General features: G+C 44.2%; 1 protein-coding gene across 1 annotated transcript in view; it reads right to left on the minus strand.

The window, feature by feature from the left end:
• Positions 1 to 20047, minus strand: part of LOC135195491 (TOM1-like protein 2) — a 94032-nt gene that overhangs the window by 19948 nt on the left and 54037 nt on the right. The window contains 3 exon segments of the mRNA XM_064221706.1: positions 4444 to 4527; positions 16088 to 16191; positions 17838 to 17928. Of these exon segments, the coding sequence (XP_064077776.1) occupies positions 4444 to 4527; positions 16088 to 16191; positions 17838 to 17928 (279 nt within the window).

Here is a 20047-nt window from a genome sequence, read left to right on the forward strand (position 1 = left end):
TCACCGGGCGCCAGCCCCACGAAGACTTCTCCACCAGGAAAAGACGGCTGTAGAAGCCCGGTGACTGATCCCTGACGATCTCCACAGCTCCTTTGCTCAGCATGGCTTGGACTTCCTGCCGAAGTGCTACGTCCTTAGATGTTCCGGGTACGTAGGTCTGAAGGTGGACCGGGTTGGAGATTAGGGGTGGCCGAGACTCGAAGGGTAGTAGATACCCCTCCCGAAGGACGTCTACTATCCAGGTCTCCGCTCCAAAGCGCTGCCATCCCTAGCGTTTCCCACCTCTCTTCGGCTTCTTCTTCCTAGCTCCTCCTCGGGAGAAGGAAGGCTGGTTATGGTTGCTCCTAGAAGAAGTCGAAGGCAGAGTCTTTCCCCTGGGCCTCAACGATGCGATCGTCTTGGCCGCAGAGGCTGCCCAGACGCCTTCGAGACTGCCTGGTGTACTAGACGGTCACTGTCATCAGTGCGTCTTCGCTCCACTGCAGCGTCCACCATCTCTCTGGGGAAGAGAGAGGAGGAACTCCGCACCGGTCCGTTGCGAAGACCCAGAGCCGCCTCACGCCCAGCCGCCCTGGTCACTCAGGTGAGGACTGCGTCTCTACGCCGAAGAACCAAGCTGGCCAAAAGGTTGCCGTCTGGTGGGCTAGGTAGGAAATGGCTCTCCCTCCAGACTGGCACAGTCTCCCGAAAGCCGGGTCACCTTCAGGAGTGATATTTCCCGAAGTGGCCGCGACTTTAGACACCATGAGGGACCACAGGTCTAACCAGGAGATTGCTTGGAATGCTGCCATGGCAGTTGATTCCAAGGCAAGTGCCTCTTGCTGCGAGAACCATAAGTTCTCCGACAGGAGCTGCTGCAGAGACACCCCGGAGTTAGCCTAGCTAGCTCTGGGTCAACCTGTTTGGGCCGCAAAGGGTCCTACGATGGCACGTAGAATCTCCTCTGTCGCAGTAAAGGCGGGGAAGTAGCTTGGAAGACCTGCCAGACCGTAGCGAACCCTCCTGTCTGGAGGCGAGAGAGTCCATCTGGCCCAGCACCGAGTCAGCCAGAGCCGATCGCGGCAGACCCACCATCGTCTTGGGTTCCTTCTTAGGACCCCAGAACGACTCGAGCCTGGAGGTAGGCTCAGAAGGTGGGAGCGGCGATCCTGCCCCGAGGTCATTGTGCTGACGAATCAGCGCAATAACCTCTGCAAACGACCTCTGGATCTTGGGAGTGACCGCGTCTTGTGGAGTAGGACCGTCAAGTCCCTCCAACAAGAGCGTCTCCCGAGACCCTCCTCCTTCCAAAGGAGGAACTGCAACAGACCCCTCCCGGTCTCCTCCTGCCACTTGTGCGAACGACCTGGTCGGTCCTAAGATCGTGCCAGGCTCGTAGGGTGTTGTGGTGGGACTGTGAGGAGCGCGCTCCTCACAGTCACTCCGGATCACTTCGCTCTTCCCGGCGTAGCCCGAGGAAGTTGAAGGGAACGGAGAGGAAGACCTGACGCTCCCCCCTCGCACACCGGCATAACCGGTGTGCTTGGGGGGCTGCAGGCAATCGCCAACCCGTGGTGGTGATCGAGCTGCAGGCCTGGTCGCGTGGCTCTCCGGGGGAGAGCAGCTGGACCGAGAACAACGGTTCCGGTCCCGAGCGTCAGAGGAGCTGCTGCTGGTCCCCTTACCCACCTGGTCCCGGTGGGAGCGGCAGTCAGGGGACCGGCAGAGTCCGCTGTCGGCCGGTTCCGGCGACTGAGGGGACCTCTTCCTTGTTTCAACCCACAGCCGGTCTGGGACCGTCGCGTCAACCCTGGGAACCTGCGTATCGCTACGAGAGCGATCGCTGGCCTGGTGGGAGTCACCTGAGCGACTCTCACCTGTCTTCCGCTCCGTGCCTCAGTCCTGGCGGCGAGCGAACTCGGAAGCCTGGACTTTGGCTGCACAGTCACCCGAGGGCGACCACACATTCGTTACCTCTAGCGAACGAGAGGCCGAGACAGAACCTGATGCAGCAGCAGAGCCCCTAGCACCAGGTGAGGAGGTACCGGTGTTAGCCGGTACCCCTCTGGTCCCCGACTTCTTTTTCCTTGTGGAAGGAGAGACGGGCCCCGCTCCTGAAGGAGCGGGAGCACCAGAGGAAGACCCCCCCGGAGTGAGACGGGCTCTTAGAAGTTCCCGAAGGAGACTTCTTAGGGGGGGAGGAGACAGCCTTCTTCTTCCTCGGCCGTGAAGCCTTGGAAGCCGAAGGGGAAGAGGTGGCAGCAGACGACGACGACGACGACACCTTCTTCCTCTTCCTCTTCTTCTTCGTCAGCTTCCTCAGGACAGTCGTCAGATCCTCCATCCAGGACGGAGCTAGGGCAATTGCCGAAGCAACACGGCCCGGCTGCACCTGTCCGGAAGGACCTGCGACTGGAGCAGCAACACCACGGGCAGGAACGACATCGGCAGGAGCTGGTCCAGGTACGGCAGGAACGTCAAGTATGGCAGGAACGTCAAGTATGGCAGGAACGTCAAGTACAGCAGGCACGGCAGGAACAGCAGGAGGCGGGGCAGCGGCCAGCGACATCCTGGGTACTGGTGGCAGGTCCAGGGGCGAGCTCTTGGGGCACCGGAAGTCGGGGGCTGGGGCGAGAGCGGCGAACCCGGGCGGCAGTGTTTCGACCCACCTTGGAATGCTAGGAAACGGCGCCTGCACTGCAGCTGAAGGGGTCAGCGTAGCAATATGCTGCGTATAAACCAGGTGAGGAGGGGCAGCATACCCTGGGGTCAACACGGTGGTGGTGGTTACCGGACTGTGTGTGACCGGAGCAGAGCCACTCGCCAGGTGATGCAACAGCCCCCGAACACTCGGTGTCCCCTGGAGACCCAACGAGCACCACACCTGGCCGAGGTTGTCACCCGCAGCAGTCGCACCTGAGGAGGCAAAAGTCGGGTTAGTAGGAGGGGTTCCCCCTCGCCAGGAGGGGGAGGGACAAGTCCCATCCCGAGCGAACAGAAGACCCCGAGTACAATTGGATGTCGGGGTACCTTGACCCTCCTCCATGCTCGATGGATCGGGCGAAGAGAAGGAGTGAGAAACCACCCCACCCCAAGTGGAAGGAGCCATACGCGGGATCTGAGATGGAAGGAGGAAAGACGACGACGTGTCCGTGACCAGGGGAGTAGCCGGAGAACTTTCTGATGACTCCCTGGCAGGCTTACGTCGCTTCCTCCTCCCCTCAAAGCGCGCCCACTGCTCCTCCGACCACAAAACACAAATATCACAGGGTTCGGCATGAGAGCATTCGTGCCCCCGACACCAAGCACACAATTCTTGAGGATCAACCTCCAAGAAGGAGTGGAAGGCCCCACACTTACAGCCCCCCACACCAGGGCAAATCCTGCGGCTGATTGGGGGCATGGGGAACTCTCCAGCTCACGAGAATCCATAATACAGGTGGTCCCCGCGTTACGAAGGGGGTTCCGTTCTTGAGACGCATCGTAAGCCGGAACATCGTCAAAAATCCTAAGAAAACCTTACTTTTAATGCTTTGGGTGCATTGAAAACTATGTAAACTGCATTATTATGGCATTTTTCATTAAAAAAACCCTTCAAATATTGATTATTTTGCATTTTTGGTGTCATATTTCATCTCCCAGATGAGCGTTGTAGGCGTCGTAACCCTGGAACATGCATCGTAACCCTGGAAATAACGTCTATTGACAAGCGTCGTAACCTCGGAACGTCGTAAGCCGACACCGTCGTAACCTCGGAACATCGTAAGCCGACACCGTCGTAACCCGGAGACTGCCTGTAATGGTAATAAAATACAAAAACACAAGTACTTACAGTACTTTACACAATCACACAAGAATAGCAAACCAAGATTGAAGAAATAAAGCATACGACGAAAGGCGGGCAGAGAGAAGTGGAGAACAAGTCTGTCACCCAGCGCGGCCGAAAGCAAAGTGAATCTTCACCTCCCAGTCGCGCGGTGCGCTGACTGTCGGACAAGCAGTTAACTACCGAACTCCCTTGTTTGAAGCTTACGACCGGTTCCAGCTGCCACAAGTTACATTCCTATTGTTAAAGGACCGATGGTTTGTATTGCGTATCGGAACAAACAACAGATTATGGCTATTATCATATTAAGACCTTTGATGGATAACTACCATATGAATGAACTATAGAATCATAATAATGATTATGTATTACTCATAATAATGCCACTATCTTAATTATCAAAATAGCTATTACATATTTCTCATTGCCACATTATCACCTCACAGAGAATCTCTCAATGTATAGAAGGGTATGCGTTTATGCATAAATACATACTACGAAATTAGCACGAACTCATAAAGCAAAACTGTAAGCAGATATGTTTAAATATACTGCAAAGCATAATTCTCTACAGAGTAGCACACACCATCCTTGCTAAGCAATTCAACTCAGGCATGGCACGCAACCGTTAAGCTTACCCGTTGTGGTGTAATAATAGGAGCCATAGTGTCCAGGTTGGTCATTGGGAATTCAACTCCTTTGTGTTTTAAATCTGCATATACCTGAGAAAGTAATTAAGAAAATATGATATTGTTATGATACAATAAAGTTTCATACATACTTACCTGGCAGATATATACATAGCTAAGACTCCGTCGTCCCCGACAGAAATTCAAATTTCGCGGCACAGCATGCACGGCCCCCTGCAGGTAGGTCAGGTGATCTACCGTCCTGCCCTGGGTGGCAGGATTAGGAACCATTCCTGTTTTCTATCATATTTTTTCTCTTCCACCTGTCTCCTTGCGGGGAGGCTGGGTGGGCCCTAATCGTATATATCTGCCAGGTAAGTATGTATGAAACTTTATTGTATCATAACAATATCATTTTCATACAATCAACTTACCTGTCAGATATATACATAGCTGATTGGCACCCTTCGGTGGAGGGTAAGAGACAGCTACTATATGGAATAGACAGGTAAACAACATATGTTGTAGGTATAAATAAAACCTTGGTTCCTACCTGATAGGTGGTAGACTTCGTGGGTGTTTGCCCAGTAGTCTGCATCACCTCAAGAAACTTTAGCGAGATATGTGATCTATGGCCAAGAGTTCTTGTGGGTCTGCCGAAGGGGTCTTATCCACTTACTCGGCAGAGCCTGAAAGGACTTTGTCAATGGGTGCTGATCTACTTATATGACAATACACCTTATGAAGGAGCGCAACACCGATCCCGATCACCTGATCCTAACACGAGGGTTCGCGCTCAAATTGGAAAGAGTTATCCACACACTCCTTTCAAAAACCCCAATAATTTCACTAAGTTAAAAAACTTTAACTCAAAGTTAAGGATCAGTGTCGGCTCCTTATCCCAGTAACGTATCCACAGAAACGTATAAACCAAAAGAGAAGGATCTCTCGTAGGTTAACTTGGCATCCTTTGTGTAATGAGAAGTCAACACAGAGTTGCCTCTACCGTACAACACAGCTAATATGTCTTATATGACATATTGTTATGTAAAGAACAAGAATTTGCAAAAGCGCGCACTTCCTGCGCTTTTAATTCTCAGCTGTTTGAAGGAATCAAGTCACTAATGAAGTGCTTAGGAGATCTCCATGTTTCAAAGAAGACCAGGGCTTTCTTGAAATGGATCTCACCCGACTGAAGCCTGAAGCCTGGCAGGAACCTCGCGCCTGGCTGGTGCTTCGCTCTTGGTTGGCGCCTAGCGCTTGTCTGGTACCTTTCGCTTGACTGGCGCCTCGCATCTGGATGACGCTTCGCGTCTTAGCTGGAGATTCGCGCCTAGAGCCTGGTTGCGCCTGGCTGCTGCTCCGCGCCTGGCTGGCGCCTCGCGCCTGGCTGGCGCTTTGTGCCTGCCTGGAGCTTCGCGCCTGGCTGGCGCCTTGCGCCTGGCTGGCGTCTAGCTCCTGGTTGGAGTGGCGCCTGCCTGGAGCTTCGCGGCTGGCTGGCGTCTCGTGCCAGGTTGGCGCTTTGTGCCTGCCTGGCGCCTCGCGCCTGGCTGGCGTCTCGCGCCAGGTTGGCGCTTTGTGCCTGCCTGGCGCCTTGCGCCTGCCTGGAGCTTCGCGCCTGGCTGGCGTCTCGCGCCCGGTTGGAGTGGCGCCTTGCGCCTGCCTGGAGCTTCGCCGCTGGCTGGTACCTCGCGCCTGGGTGGGCGTCCTCCCCCACTTGCCGGAGCTTCGAGCTTGGTAGAGTCTCGAGGATGTCTGGCAATGTCCACATCGGACACTCTTATCTGTCCTATATGTTCGCATCTAGCGCATCTGTGTCAGGTTGTAGGCTCGTCTTTCTCCTCATTCAGACAATGACAGTGTTCTTGGGGCTGTCTGCAGGTTTCTTCTTCCTTACTGACTGTGTCAGAAGGTCTTGAGTCGCCTTCTCAGTTAATGAACGAGAAATGTCCTTCACTACTGAGAAGGAACAAAAAGTCAGACAAAGGCGAGTACAGAAGCGCTGCCCTCTGAGCGTGGGAGACCGCTTTGGTTAAAAAGACACTATATACTGTCCTCTTTTTAAGAAGACCTGCTCCAAACAAAGAGGAGATCTCAACCGAGCCATCCTGAACCGCTTTGTCTATACAAGACAAAATACACAGAAGGACTTCTGGTTCGAGTCCTTCAGAATCATGGGCTTTCTTGGACATCACCCCAAGGGACCAATCTAAGAAGTTGAAAACTTCCAATACATGAAAGAGTCCCTTGAGGAGATGGTCCAGTTCTGAAATGCCCCAAGTTATACGGGCAGAGTTCAAACCTTGTCTACGTGAAGCGTCAACTAAGGTCGAAAAGTCCGCTTCTGACGTAGACGGAAGAGAAATACCCAAATTCTCTCCCGTCTGATATCAAATGCCTCTTTTACCAGCTAGTCTCGCTGGAGGCATGCAGAAGACCGTTCTAACTAACTCCTTCTTCAACTTCATCCAAGAGTCTAAAGACTGAAGAGCCCTCTTCATCGAAATGGCGGGCTTCATTCTAAGAAAAAAACGAAGATTTCTTCGTCTTTGCACTCGAGAAAAGAGAGCGCGGAGAAGGAGGAGAGGCAGGAGTCAAGTCGTCTCCATACTCCTCTAGAAGCAAGGCTGTCAAAAACATTATAGTTCGACAGTCCTTCTCTTCCTTGATACTCCTCCTCCGAGTTTACTTCTAACTCGGGGTCTAGATGAGTCTCCGCTGCTAATTCAGTACGTCTTTCCTCTGGAGGAGACAAACTCCTAATAGGAGAGGGGCTAAGGGAATTGATATTCCTTCCTCTTCCCCGCTTTAATAGTCCTGGAAGGCGCCAACAGTCCAGGCTTCTCTCCATAAATGGATGACGCTTCCCGCTTGGATGACGCTTCTAGTCAGCCAAGCGTCCTGGCTGACGCCTCCCGTTTGTGTGGCTGCTGACGTCTGGATGACGCCTCGCGCCTGGAAGACGCTTCGCTCTCAAAAGGCGTCCTAACTGGCGCCAAAATTTTGGTTGGAGCCTCGCGTCTAAAAGCAGCTTTAAATGACTATTCATGTCTTGACGACGTCTCACGTCTCTCTGGCGTTACGTGTCTTCCGTAAGATTCTCCCGATCTCGCTCTCGAAACCGAAGCCTCTGCGATATGTTTGGAAGCTTCACGTCTGCATGACGCCTCTCGCTTCGCAGGGGAGAGAGGACGAGACTTCTTGATTGGAAGCGCAACGTCCTTCCTACGAGGCGCTAACACTCCCACCAAAGAGGCTAGTTGCTCTTGTACTGGCAAGATAACCTTCCTTGAAGCTTTTCCCACGTCATCTTCAATCGGGGAGAAGTAGGAAAAGGAAGCAGTCTATAGGAAGCCTGTTCGTCTTCTCACAACTCTTTCCAATAAATGTTAAACATGTTAACAGTTATTATCGTCGATCGAGAAGGATCTCTTTGTTAACGCGAATAGGGAGCGAAAAAAGAGATTCTCGATGCTCTATGCGATATGAGAGTGTCGTGGAAATGGCCTAAGTGATTAAATGGGTAACGAAATCAGGAACGAATCTTGCCGTTACCGAGCTTGGTGTCCGAGAGTCTACCGGACTCCTTAGTTAATTAACTCGCTAAAACGAGAAAAATCTTGGATGGTGCTCTTGGCTCACTGCGCCAGGCTGGCGCTTCTGGCGCAAATTTTGCGCCTGGCTGGCGCTTCTGGAGCATTGCGCCAGGTTGGTACTTCTGGCGCGTTGCGCCAGACTGGCGCTTTCTTCTAATTCTTTTTATGTTATGTGCCAGAACACCTGTGCCTTTATGGTACCCGACATCCATCCACATGTTAATTCCGTTCTTAGTAGGAAAAAACAAAAAAAATTAATATACGTAGTATAGTCCATTCAGGGAAACAAGTTCTGCCCCAAAGAGAATGTTTCCCATCCGACTCATCCATCTTCTTCTGAGCAGGTACTCTAATAAGCTATGCTTTCGTAAGCCTGAGAGCATTACATAATATAATGTTCTGCTGCGATAGAATCCTTTAATAATGTTACCTACGGTAAACAGCATTGAAAGGTTGTACTATCTCTCTTATTGAAAGCTTCTTAGCAAAAGGCATACAATATTTATTTATGTTAGCTTAACTATCCCCTCAATCCGAGGTTAAGACCGCGATTGTAGGGGAGAGATACGGAAAGTTATTCCATCCCACAGGAGAGAGAGATTCGCCCGACCGCTCATGACTGACACCAACATGGTACTGACAGTAACTGGCGTAGGCGTACTGCGTTGGTCTCAGGCTCTCAGCGAAAGCAGTCCCCGCTTACTCTTCCAGAGTTGCCAGCTACTCCAATTAATAAAGGAATTTAATAAAATATTATCGAACTTCAGGAAGTTCTTATTAAAGCATATTTAAGCGAAACAAGACTTCGATAAATCTAGAAGCTAAGTAGGTGTAGTCTTAACAATCCCTTTAAGCGTAGTCCTTCCTAGGAAAGACGTAGAAGGATACTTGTAATTGAGTTGCACAGAAAAGAAGTAACTACGGTATGTGTGTATGATTTGACCGTATCGTATTCTCATACAGCAGAAACTCTACTACCTTCTACTATCTTCGTTCTTTTCGTTAATAGAACGATAGAAAGAGTATATATATATATATCCTTAAGGAACGAAGTTAATCAAGGAACTCTTTAAATCTTCGTGATTTCTTCATAAATCGCGGAAGAGACAGAATTCCTGTTCATCACTAGGGTTTACGGAAGGAAGTAGATATTTTCTATCCGCCATCATACCCAAACATCGATGAGATCTTATTAAGAAAAACTCCCAAAGCTCTTGCCTCCTCCAAACGAGGGAAGAGCATGGATGAAGGAGAGAGTCCGCATTGAGAGGAACTGCCTAACAAAGGAGTCTTCTGAATAATGAAAAGGGGCTTCTCTTAGTATCAGAATCCTTCTGACAAAAGCAACGGCCGCCTGTGCGACATCTTGCACATTTGCCAGGGGAAAGTTGTTCAAGTTAAAAATTCAAAGAGGAGTCTCGCGACTGACCTCTCTCTCTAATGAAGATTTTGAAATCTTCTGACGCCTGGCGTCTGGATCCTTGTGCCTAGCGCCTGGCGTCTGGATAGTTCCGCGCGCCTGGAATGTTCCGCACGCTAGAAAGGAGACTCGCTCCTGGAACGTTCCGCTTGCGTGGAAGGTCCCGTGCGCCCTAATAGATCCGAGCGCCTCTAGTCTTGTTATACGAGCCTCTTGCCAGAAAACGTTCAATGGAAGCATCCTTCTGATTGCCATTCTACTATAAGGCTCCTTAGTTAAGCCGTCTGTTTTCTCTTTGAAGGCGCCTTGCGCCAAGAAAAAGTTCTGGAAACGCGGCTCGCACTCAGTTGCTGGAACGCGGCTCGCGTTTATCTGTATGAACGAGGCTCGCGCTAGTTCTGTTGGAAACGCGGCTCGCGCTAGTCTGTTGGAACGCGGCTCGCTGCTGGCTGTTGGAACGTGGCTCGCGTTAGCTTGCTGGCTGGCTCTCAGCCTCTCGCTCAGTGAGTCAGTGTTCTCTTATTCAGAGAACGAGCCAGATCGTCCGAACTTCTAACATGTACATTCTTCGTCTTTTCGGATGTAACATGAAGAAACGGAAGAACAGACGCACTTTTTAAAGGCTGCCTTTGCAATGGCTATCCCTGGCAGTCTGGGACGTTTTACAGATCCTGCCGAGGGAACGCCCGATCGGTGGGGATTCTCCATAACCTCCGTAAGGCTTTCGACTTTCCTTCTCCTCTGGGCTTGTGAGTTTGGAAGAGGTCTAGGCCTGAGAGCGAGACAGAGCCGATCGAACGCACCCTCTACTAATTAGGACGCCTTTCCAATGGCGAACTTGGCAGTCTGGGACGTTCTACAGATCCTGCCGAGGGGACGCCTGATCGGTGGGGATTCTCCATAACCTCCGTAAGGCTTTCGACTTTCCTTCTCCTCTGGGTATGTGAGCTTGGAAGAGGTCTAGGCCTGGGAGCGAAACAGAGCCGAACAGAACGCACCCTCCACTGCACTAACAGTAAAATCACTTCTTACCTTTCAATAGCTCGTATTTTGAGCTACATTCCTTTGTCTTCAAATTGCAATATGAATTTGAAGATTCTGTGAAGTAAGAAGGAGATGAGGATACCACACTACTAGTAATGTTAATGCTCTAACTGCTCGTTAGTACGAGAGCTATATAAACTTCTAAAGGAAGCGTAACTATTCTTTCCTTACATCGTCAAGAAGGAAGTTAGCTCAATCAATTCTAACATTTACTACACGTTATTATGAATAAATATTAAAATTTTCCTTCTTGCAAACTATGTGATTGTCTACCGAAAAGTTCGGTAGTTACACGTAAACAATTCTTCGAAATTTTCGAAGCCAAAGTTATCAAAACAAATTAATATGCGTATGCCGAACCAAAGATCCAGTACTTCCCTGCAAAAGATAGCCCAGAAGATCGATGGCGATGAAATCCAAAAATCAAGTCAGGAGGAACTGCAAACGTTGTTTACATTCCAAGCGACAGAAAAAATATGATAGAAAACAGGAATGGTTCCTAATCCTGCCACCCAGGGCAGGACGGTAGATCACCTGACCTACCTGCAGCGTGTGCCGCGAAATTTGAATTTCTGTCGGGGACGACGGAGTCTTAGCTATGTATATATCTGCCAGGTAAGTATGTATGAAATTCAAACATTTCATAAATACATTTAAATACAGTCGACCACCACCACCTGTCCACTGTTCCGGATTTGTGGATTTTTCTACAGAACATATAATATGCTTACACATTATTTGCAGAAATTTTGCCTATTCGCCATATTTTTAAAAGACAAATATCTATAAGCAATTTTAGAGGGATTTTAAGTATTAGTGGATTTTAGCTATTTACAAATGGTTGTGGTACATATCCCTGCAAATACCGGGGATCGACTGTACATCACAAAAACACCCAGCATCATCATTCAACATAGAAGCAATTGCAGCCATACTACAGTGCAGGCAGCCCGCGGTTAACGGCGCAATCGCTCAGCAGCGAATCGGTTTTACGGCAGTCATCAAAAATATTAATTAAAAAAATAAGGTATTTTTACAGCACAATTTTCAGTTAACAGTGCCGCTAACGCCGTTGTCTAACGAGCTCATACATTTGTAGAAATGCCATTCAGGCCATAAAGGTTATGCAAATTATATTAACAAATTTTATGGAGAGTTATTACATGGGTATTAGGGTAAAATATATGCCTCTGATGCTGTTCTATGCCAAAAATATAGAGTTACATAAGTGCAAATTTAGCTATGGATGTGTCGATTTATAAATGTTCATGCTTTTATGTTTAAAATGTATGAAAATGTATTACAAATAGGGTATTTCTGGGCTTAGCCTGTGTCACCCCGTGAAATGGTTCCTTTGATACTATTTCCAAGGTATAAATATTGCTGTTCATCTCAGAGAAAAAGAGAGAAAATATAATACCAAGATAAATGGCTCGCTCACCTCTAATAAAGGTGTCTGTATAGATAAAGAGCGAGTGGAAACCACAACCAGAGGTCCCTTGCCATTTAGCTTCTTCCTTCAACAAAACCCCAACTACGGAGGAGCCGAACTACAGCCCTCGCTACCCTCTACTACTACCGTGAGCACCTCCGACGCCTGTGACGTCATTCCTTTGATAGCCGTCGTCGAACCCTCTCTCATGCCGGACTCCCGCCTACTGCAGGATTTCAAAGCTGCCAACCCCTGGAGGATCGCAGCACATGCTCCCTATGTCAACGGGATGCTGTCAATTGAAGGCATTGGAACTCGAAGGCTGGAAGACTTTGAGTTCTATCCTCATGACCTTCAACCCCGATTCATGGGCTACGTCTGTCTAACAGACACAGCCATGATGAGGGAAGACAAAGTGCCCAAGGAGACGGTGATCCTCCCTCGGGAACAGGCTCAACAAACTTGGCTGAGGAGCCTGGAAGAGTGGGAGTTTGAGAACTCCCGCATTACGGCGTTCAAAAGCCCTTTCACCATCTTCACACCGGTGGAAGGCACTCCGCTCCCACTTATCCTTAAGGTAGTGGAAGCGACCTTCCAGGCGGCTCTTAGAGACGATTCCTTTCCTCGTGCCCATGATGTTAGGGCAGTGGCCACCTCTATTAATTACTTCCAATATATGAATTTTGACGATCTTAAGAAATATACAGGCTGGAAATCTCCGACAGTTTTTAAACGCCACTACTTAAAATCTTTGGAAGCCCTCAAATTCTCAGCAGTGGCAGCTGGAAACACAGTTTCTCCTGACACTGCATGAATTTCTGTCACTTTTTCTTGTAACCTTCCCTTCTGCCTGCCTCATTGCATCCTTACTTAGTTAGGTCGCCTCTACTGTATATATTTGCCTTGGATGTAGTTGCTTCATTCATTGCTTTTTGCTTGGGACTCCGTCCATTTGTGTTATTGTATATGTGTCAACTTGTATTTTTTACTATAGCCTAATTATTTATGTTTAATTACTCTTAAGTCATAGGCTATTTACCTTTAAGATTATTAATCTAGTAATTTTAAGATACCTACAGTTAAGTTATACTTTGTAAGACCTTATATCTTTAAGTTGATCATTATACCATTAACCTTACAGGTGTTTGCTTTATACCTTCTTATCTGTGCAGTCCCCCAAGCTTGGTGAATCCAATTCTCTGGCACTCTTTCACGGGGCGACACAGGCTAAGCCCAGAAAAGGAATTTTGACGAAGGAAAAATCTATTTCTGGGCAATGACCTGTGTCGCCCTGTGAAACCCCACCCTGTAGTTAGTATTCCTCACCCTGCTTACCCCAAGCTTGGATGCTATCTTCAGGAATGACGTCACAGGCGTCGAAGGCGCTCACGGTAGTAGTAGAGGGTAGCGAGGGCTGTAGTTTGGCTCCTCCGTAGTTGGGGTTTTGTTGAAGGAAGAAGCTAAATGGCAAGGGACCTCTGGTAGTAGTTTCCACTCGCTCTTTATCTATACCGACACCTTTATTAAAGGTGAGCGAGCCATTTATCTTGGCATTATATTGTTTCTCTGGGATGAACAGCAATATTTATACCTTGGAAATAGTATCAAAGGTGTCGGTATAGATAAAGAGCTCTTCCAAAATATAGTTAAAAAAAGGTGGAAATTAGCCATTGATGTGTCGATTTTATAAATGTTCATGCTTTGTGTAAAATGTGTATGAAAATGTATGACATAAAGGGTATTTTTTCTATTTCTGTGCAGAAATATGATAAAAAGGCAGCTTTTGAAACTGCCCTTCACGTTATCAAATACGATGTTTTTTCAAGTTCGTTCTTGTAAGCCGCCGTCTGCCGCTCTTCCGAAAATATAGTTAACAACAGTGCAAATTTAGTGATCGATGTGTCGATTTTTAAATGTTTATGCTTTTATGTTTAAAATTTGTATGAAAATATATTATGTATAGGGTACTTTTATTTTTGAACATAAATATGATACAAATTAAGGCAGCCTCTGTAACTACGCTCCACGTTGTCAGGGGATGTTTTTTCATGCTCGTTCTTGTCCGCCACTGTTCCGAAAAATGCATGGTGTTATTTTATTAATTATGCATCTTTTCCATAAATCATTTGAAAGTCATACATTACTTCACTGTATCCAATAATATTGTATGTATTCTCATATTACTGTATTATAAAATACTACGGCAAATCTAAGACAGTATTCCGTGGAGCGGCCAATGTTGTGGTTTGAAATCAGCTGATGGCGCATACGAGTTTGTTTCGCCATATTTAACGCAATTCTGAGCGAATTCTCTTCCTTACAGTTAGCATAAACGAATATCTAGATACTTGCCTTATTTGAGACAAGGTTATTTTTTCTTATACAATGTGTTTTTAGGTGGAAATATGAATTGAATATGTCTCATTGTGAATGTGAACTACTTTTTTTTTTCGTTAACAGATTACGTTAGCGGCATGCTTATTGCGTAAAAAAATTACGCGATTCCATTCGCAATTTTCCTTCATATCATCGTAATACGAACTTTACGTTATTTATCTTATATCGGCGTGAAACCAACAGTAAAATGTGTTCTTTCAAGCACAGTAGTTTTGATTAAAATGATTTTACCTCAATTTTATCTACGGTTGTGTTTGATGGCATATGTTTACTGGATTCATCCTTGTTGCTGATGTACGATAATAGTCATTAGCAGCTTGAACAGTTTTCTCAGCTTCAGTTATAAATAGGTTTAAATTTAACAGTATATTTCCCGATTGATCTTTGATCTATGTTGATCTTTGATCTATAGCAAATAAAGTTATTACATTAAGATATCCGAGTTCTATTCTACATAATGCCATTTATAACAACTACAGTAATAGTGTACTGTAGTACGATGATTGAAATACAAGCCAAACGGATGTTATCCAATTCGTTTCTCATTCGGTTGTTCACGGCTGTCACACGTTCATGCAACGAGTATAATGTTAAAACCATACTTTCATCATTCTCTTTTGCTGTTATTGAACTTATGTAACTAGAAGATGGGATAAAGTTAGGCTATTGTAATTTGGACTCTCATAAAATTGGACTATCGTAAGACGAATTATTGTAATTTAAACACTAAAACTACCTGTACACTGTATAAACCTTATTATATCTTTACATACTCTAGACACCCAAAGGATTAAAGCTAGGCTTTTTTCACTTTACAGTATTTATAATGCTATAATGTACTGTACAGTACTACTGTACAGTAAATTCTGCAGTACTATACTGCATAAATATAATTTTACTTATTGTACCATTGTGGGATTACGGCGCCTTTGACTGGTCTAGAGTTTCGAAAGGTGTAGGCTTTAAAATCGCTTAGCGTCGAAAATCATTTAGCGCCGGCGGCCAGGAACGGAACCCCTGCCGCTAACCGAGGGCTGCCTGTACATACAATTTACCCTGAATTTCTCATTCAAAAAGTACTAATCAACAGATTGTACTTAACACTTACTTGACTTTAAAGTGCACATCTGTACTTTAGACCAACAAAATTTCCATATGTGCAAAATATATTACAACCAAGTTTACAAAATATGAAAAAATTTGTGCACAAATAAAACAGCACCAGGTGTATAAGGTGTCTCAGATGTATAAATATTTGAAATACACAAATCATATTAAAAAGTATGTATTATAAAAAATTCATGTTGTACACAGTTTATCTCATGTCATTTGTAATGAATTTAACCAAAGAGATATACCTTACAAGGGCAATTTCCTATATCACCAACACCATAGCAACAAATCTTAAGTGACGTCCATTATAATCACTTAAAAAATTGGTGATCCGCATCAGAAGATCATATATTTTACATATGTTTGTCATGAATATTAAATACAAGATGAGAATCACTAAATAAGAATTCTCAACTTGAGAACTTAAGTTTATGGCTATGGTAAAACAGTCAAAATTACTGTGGTGTACTGAATATCAAGTCACTCAAAAGTATGTACGTACTATAATCTAGACCTGCTCATTACAAAACAAAATTAAGACAATTCACAAATTAAATATAACTTAACAACCAGACTGCAACACTCATGAAATAGAGAAGTCACATAACTACCAAAAAATATAAGAAAAATAATCAGGCTCAGCAACAATACCTGACTAACTCCTGAAAGCTCAGGTTGGTGACGGAATGCATCGGCCCACGCTTGGATGAGAGTAAGACTTTCTCTTGGACTGCAGCTGGGGCTCGTTCTTAGACCTAAACATGATTAAAAATATATACAATCTGAGAATCACATTACTTTAACCCACCCTAAGTATTTCGACCCCACTAATTACCAAGTTACATTTCTAGACTCATACAGGGCTGTCCTTGAACTCACAGAGAGCTGTTAATACATAGCCCCTGGATTAACATAGTTTCTTGGATTTAAATAGAGTTGTCCTCAGACTCACTCAGGGCTGTGTTTAGGTCGCATACAAGTCTGTCCTTTGACTCACACTGGGCTGTCATTGAGAATTCACACACACACACACAGCTGTCTTTGGATTCACAAAGGGCTGTTCACAAATTTGCACAGAGCTGTTGCCAGACTCACACAGGAATTGTTGTGAGTGATTACTCACAACAATTATTTCATAGCCCGATTCATCCACATCAGCTCTGGACCTTCCATTTATTACTTAAGCAGACAACTATAAAAAAAAACTGTCACATCACTTGCCTGTAGATTAGGTTTTAGTTACAGATATTTTCTGGAAATTACCCTATAACATTTCAGCATTTGCAGCAACATTTATACAACTACAATATAGCTACTAATAAATATTTTGTAAACTATACATCTTTAAAACAAGTAATCCCACCAATTTAAGCCTAGGAGAACCTAGCAAAACTATATTAAATCTTACCAACTGTTTGGTCTTTCATTCAAAGAATATTCATGGATTCACAATGCTCTGTAAATCTTATCTATGCTCACGGACTGCAGTATACCATGTCTTCACAAGAGCTTATTTATCTAAAGACCAGTTAAGCTGTAATAAGCCTGGTCTGTGTACGTATTATATTTTTAACATTTCTTTCTTACCTAAATTACAAAACATTCTTAAGACACGTACTTTTTGGGGGAAATTGTCCTTCCAAACATTCTATCTTTCTCTCTCTGAGTCAATCTCAAGATTCCTGCCCCTATTATAATAGATATACTGATTATAAATGGTCTAAGATATATCTTTTCTTCAATTTATAGACTATATACGTACTAGTCATTTTTGGCCAAAAGTAAGGTTGGTGCGTGTATGGGAGCAAATTGTAGTATATGTTAGGAAAGAAATGAGAGGACAACTAATGGTACAGGAACACACAAAATGACTCATTAACTATTAATGCAACCAAATTATTAGAAATTCCCACTAAACATAAGCTAAAAATTATGTAAATAATTTTTCTATTATGAATCAAAATCAAACCAAGACACTTATTACAGAATCTGAAATTCACTACGTTTACTATGGTAGCAGTATTCTAAGATTTTAAACCCAATTCGGTATGCGTTCAGTAATTTCTAATAACTTCTAAAAACAGTTCTACTTTGACAATTACACAGCAAGATGAAACTATTAAACCAGCTGATCTTTATGCAATGCAAAATAAGAAATAACAAATCTTCACAAAGGCCATTACTTGCATAATGCAATCTAGCAATGAAAATCATGAATAAATTGTTGCAATTTGGGTTAAAACTTACCAAATGATTTTATCCACATTACAGCTCCAATTTTTAAGGATTGTTATTTTAAGGACAATAAGCACAGTACCAAGTTTTGCACCCAGATACCCAAATTTCAATATCCTCAATTCCCAAACTTAACAAAATAAAAGTGCATGACACAGATACTTACCAATGAGTTTAACTAGTTCTTGCACAAAGTCTTTACTGCAAGCAACAATGTGGAACCTCTTGCCACAATTTTTTACACAAGTTTCCAGTACCTGAAAATAGGTACAGTGCTGTATGGCTACAGAACTAGTACATATTATTATATTTTACATAGTAAATTTCAAAGGGGAAGTGAAACACTCCTTCAAGTTGGAGGCAATATTTTTTGAAATGCTTAAAGAATACCATGTTTCCAAATAGTACTGTACACCCATGCAATGATGCATAAGTATTAATAAACAAGTGTAAAAACTGCTCTAAGAAGAATTGGTATGGCCATTGGGTTTTTCAATGGCACGCACCTCTGTGACATTAATGGTTTGGGCTGTATCTGGCAGTATACTGTATCCAATGTAAACACAGTTGCTTTTGACTTTCAGACTTCCAATAACATATCAACAAGCACAAAAAAAGATGTCAAAGTAATACCATAACACATTTTTATGGTAATATTTCCACAACTAACAAAGGTCTCAAAATCAAATACTACTATGTACTGTATTAATCTCACAACGCACAGCCACAACTTGCTTAACTGCTGTGACAGATTCTAATTGGTAACAGAGGCAAACTATAAACTAAAGCAATCTCCTTTCAATAAGCCCATAACAAACCTTACCCTACACTAGCAGCTTATTTAGCACAGCCTAAGCTCTCACAAAAAATTATATATAAAAAAGAACAATTCAGAGGATCAACACAATATCCACCGCCAAATTATACAATAACTGCAAAACCACTGATAAACCCCAGGAGCAGAAAACTTCCAAAACAGTAGCCACTTAATACACCTACATGGAAGGCTCATCAGCAGTGCACTGAAACCCCTACACACAAACACACACACTGCTATTCAATTCACCTTTAACTTGCACACATTCTTGTGCTTTGACGATATGCACGATCTTCCTTTCCAACACATACATCTCTCTCCTGCCAACTATTAAATCCTTCCTTGGTTTCCCTCTTCTACAGCCCCTTCCTAACACTTCTGAATTATATGCTAATACTAAGAGATCACAGCATATTTATGAACTACAATGATTAATAAAAATAGAACAAGGTGCAAACCAGTGATGTCACATTTTCTTTGGCCACTAATGGAGCAAATTATGCAGTACAGTACTATCATAAGCTTTACAAGCAGCTTAACAACCATTACAAAAGTTTTAAATGGGGACTAAAACATATGTATTTCACTTCCCTTTTTTATGTATTTAATGGCTTTTTTTTAAAGGCAATAGCACAAACACCACTTAAGAAATGCCTACAAGAACTAAATATACCAATTATTAGTACCACCATTTTAATAATATTTACCAAGTACTTATCAGCAAGATAAAAAGCTTTATCCAAAGATGCATAATGCAGTATACTCAATGCAAATAAGCTGGTAGAAAAAATAAAAAAGCTATTTAGCTTCTTATTTTCCCATCACTTAACATACATACAAATTTCCAAATTGACTGCAAGACACAAATTATGAGTGAAAGGTAACTGTAAATCAAAAGTAGGACTTCACTGTTTTGGGCAAAATTTGTATACTAGTACTAACAGAATCATATCCCACACATGGTGGCTTATTTTTGTAACAGATCATACCATAGCCCAAGGATAGCAAAGTTATGACTTGTCAAATGGGCTATGCAGATCCCAAAGCAACTGCTGCTTAAACTCATTACACATTCTCATAACCCAAACAATCTGTTATGACCTTAATTCTTCAATTTAGTATATTGAGCATACAAGTACAGCTGACAATGACAAGAACTGTGGGTCAAGGAGCTTGGAACAATTTCTGGAGAAATGAAAAAATGAAAGGCTATAAATAACCTTTTGATTAATATAAAGCTCACCAAAAGAATACTTTAAAGATGTGAAAATTAGAACCAGGCAACGCCAAAGTTCAGACACAGTGGAACCAATAAAAGTAAAGTAAAAGGCAGAGTAATTCGGCTGGTACTGAAGAGATTCTGTAAATAGCCTTCAATACTAAACACACTGTGCCAAGTAAGGAACGCAGTAAATTGTAGCCAGAAGAGCTGAAGTAGAATTGATGGACCAGACAAGCTGTTTAATAACGGGGCAGGGGGCAGGAAGATAACGAAACACAATGAATGAGCAACTTACTGCTAGCCTACAGTCAACAATGAAAAATGGGAAGATAAAAAA

The sequence above is a fragment of the Macrobrachium nipponense genome, chromosome 16 (assembly GCF_015104395.2).
Source record: "Macrobrachium nipponense isolate FS-2020 chromosome 16, ASM1510439v2, whole genome shotgun sequence".
Classification (NCBI taxonomy): domain Eukaryota; kingdom Metazoa; phylum Arthropoda; class Malacostraca; order Decapoda; family Palaemonidae; genus Macrobrachium; species Macrobrachium nipponense.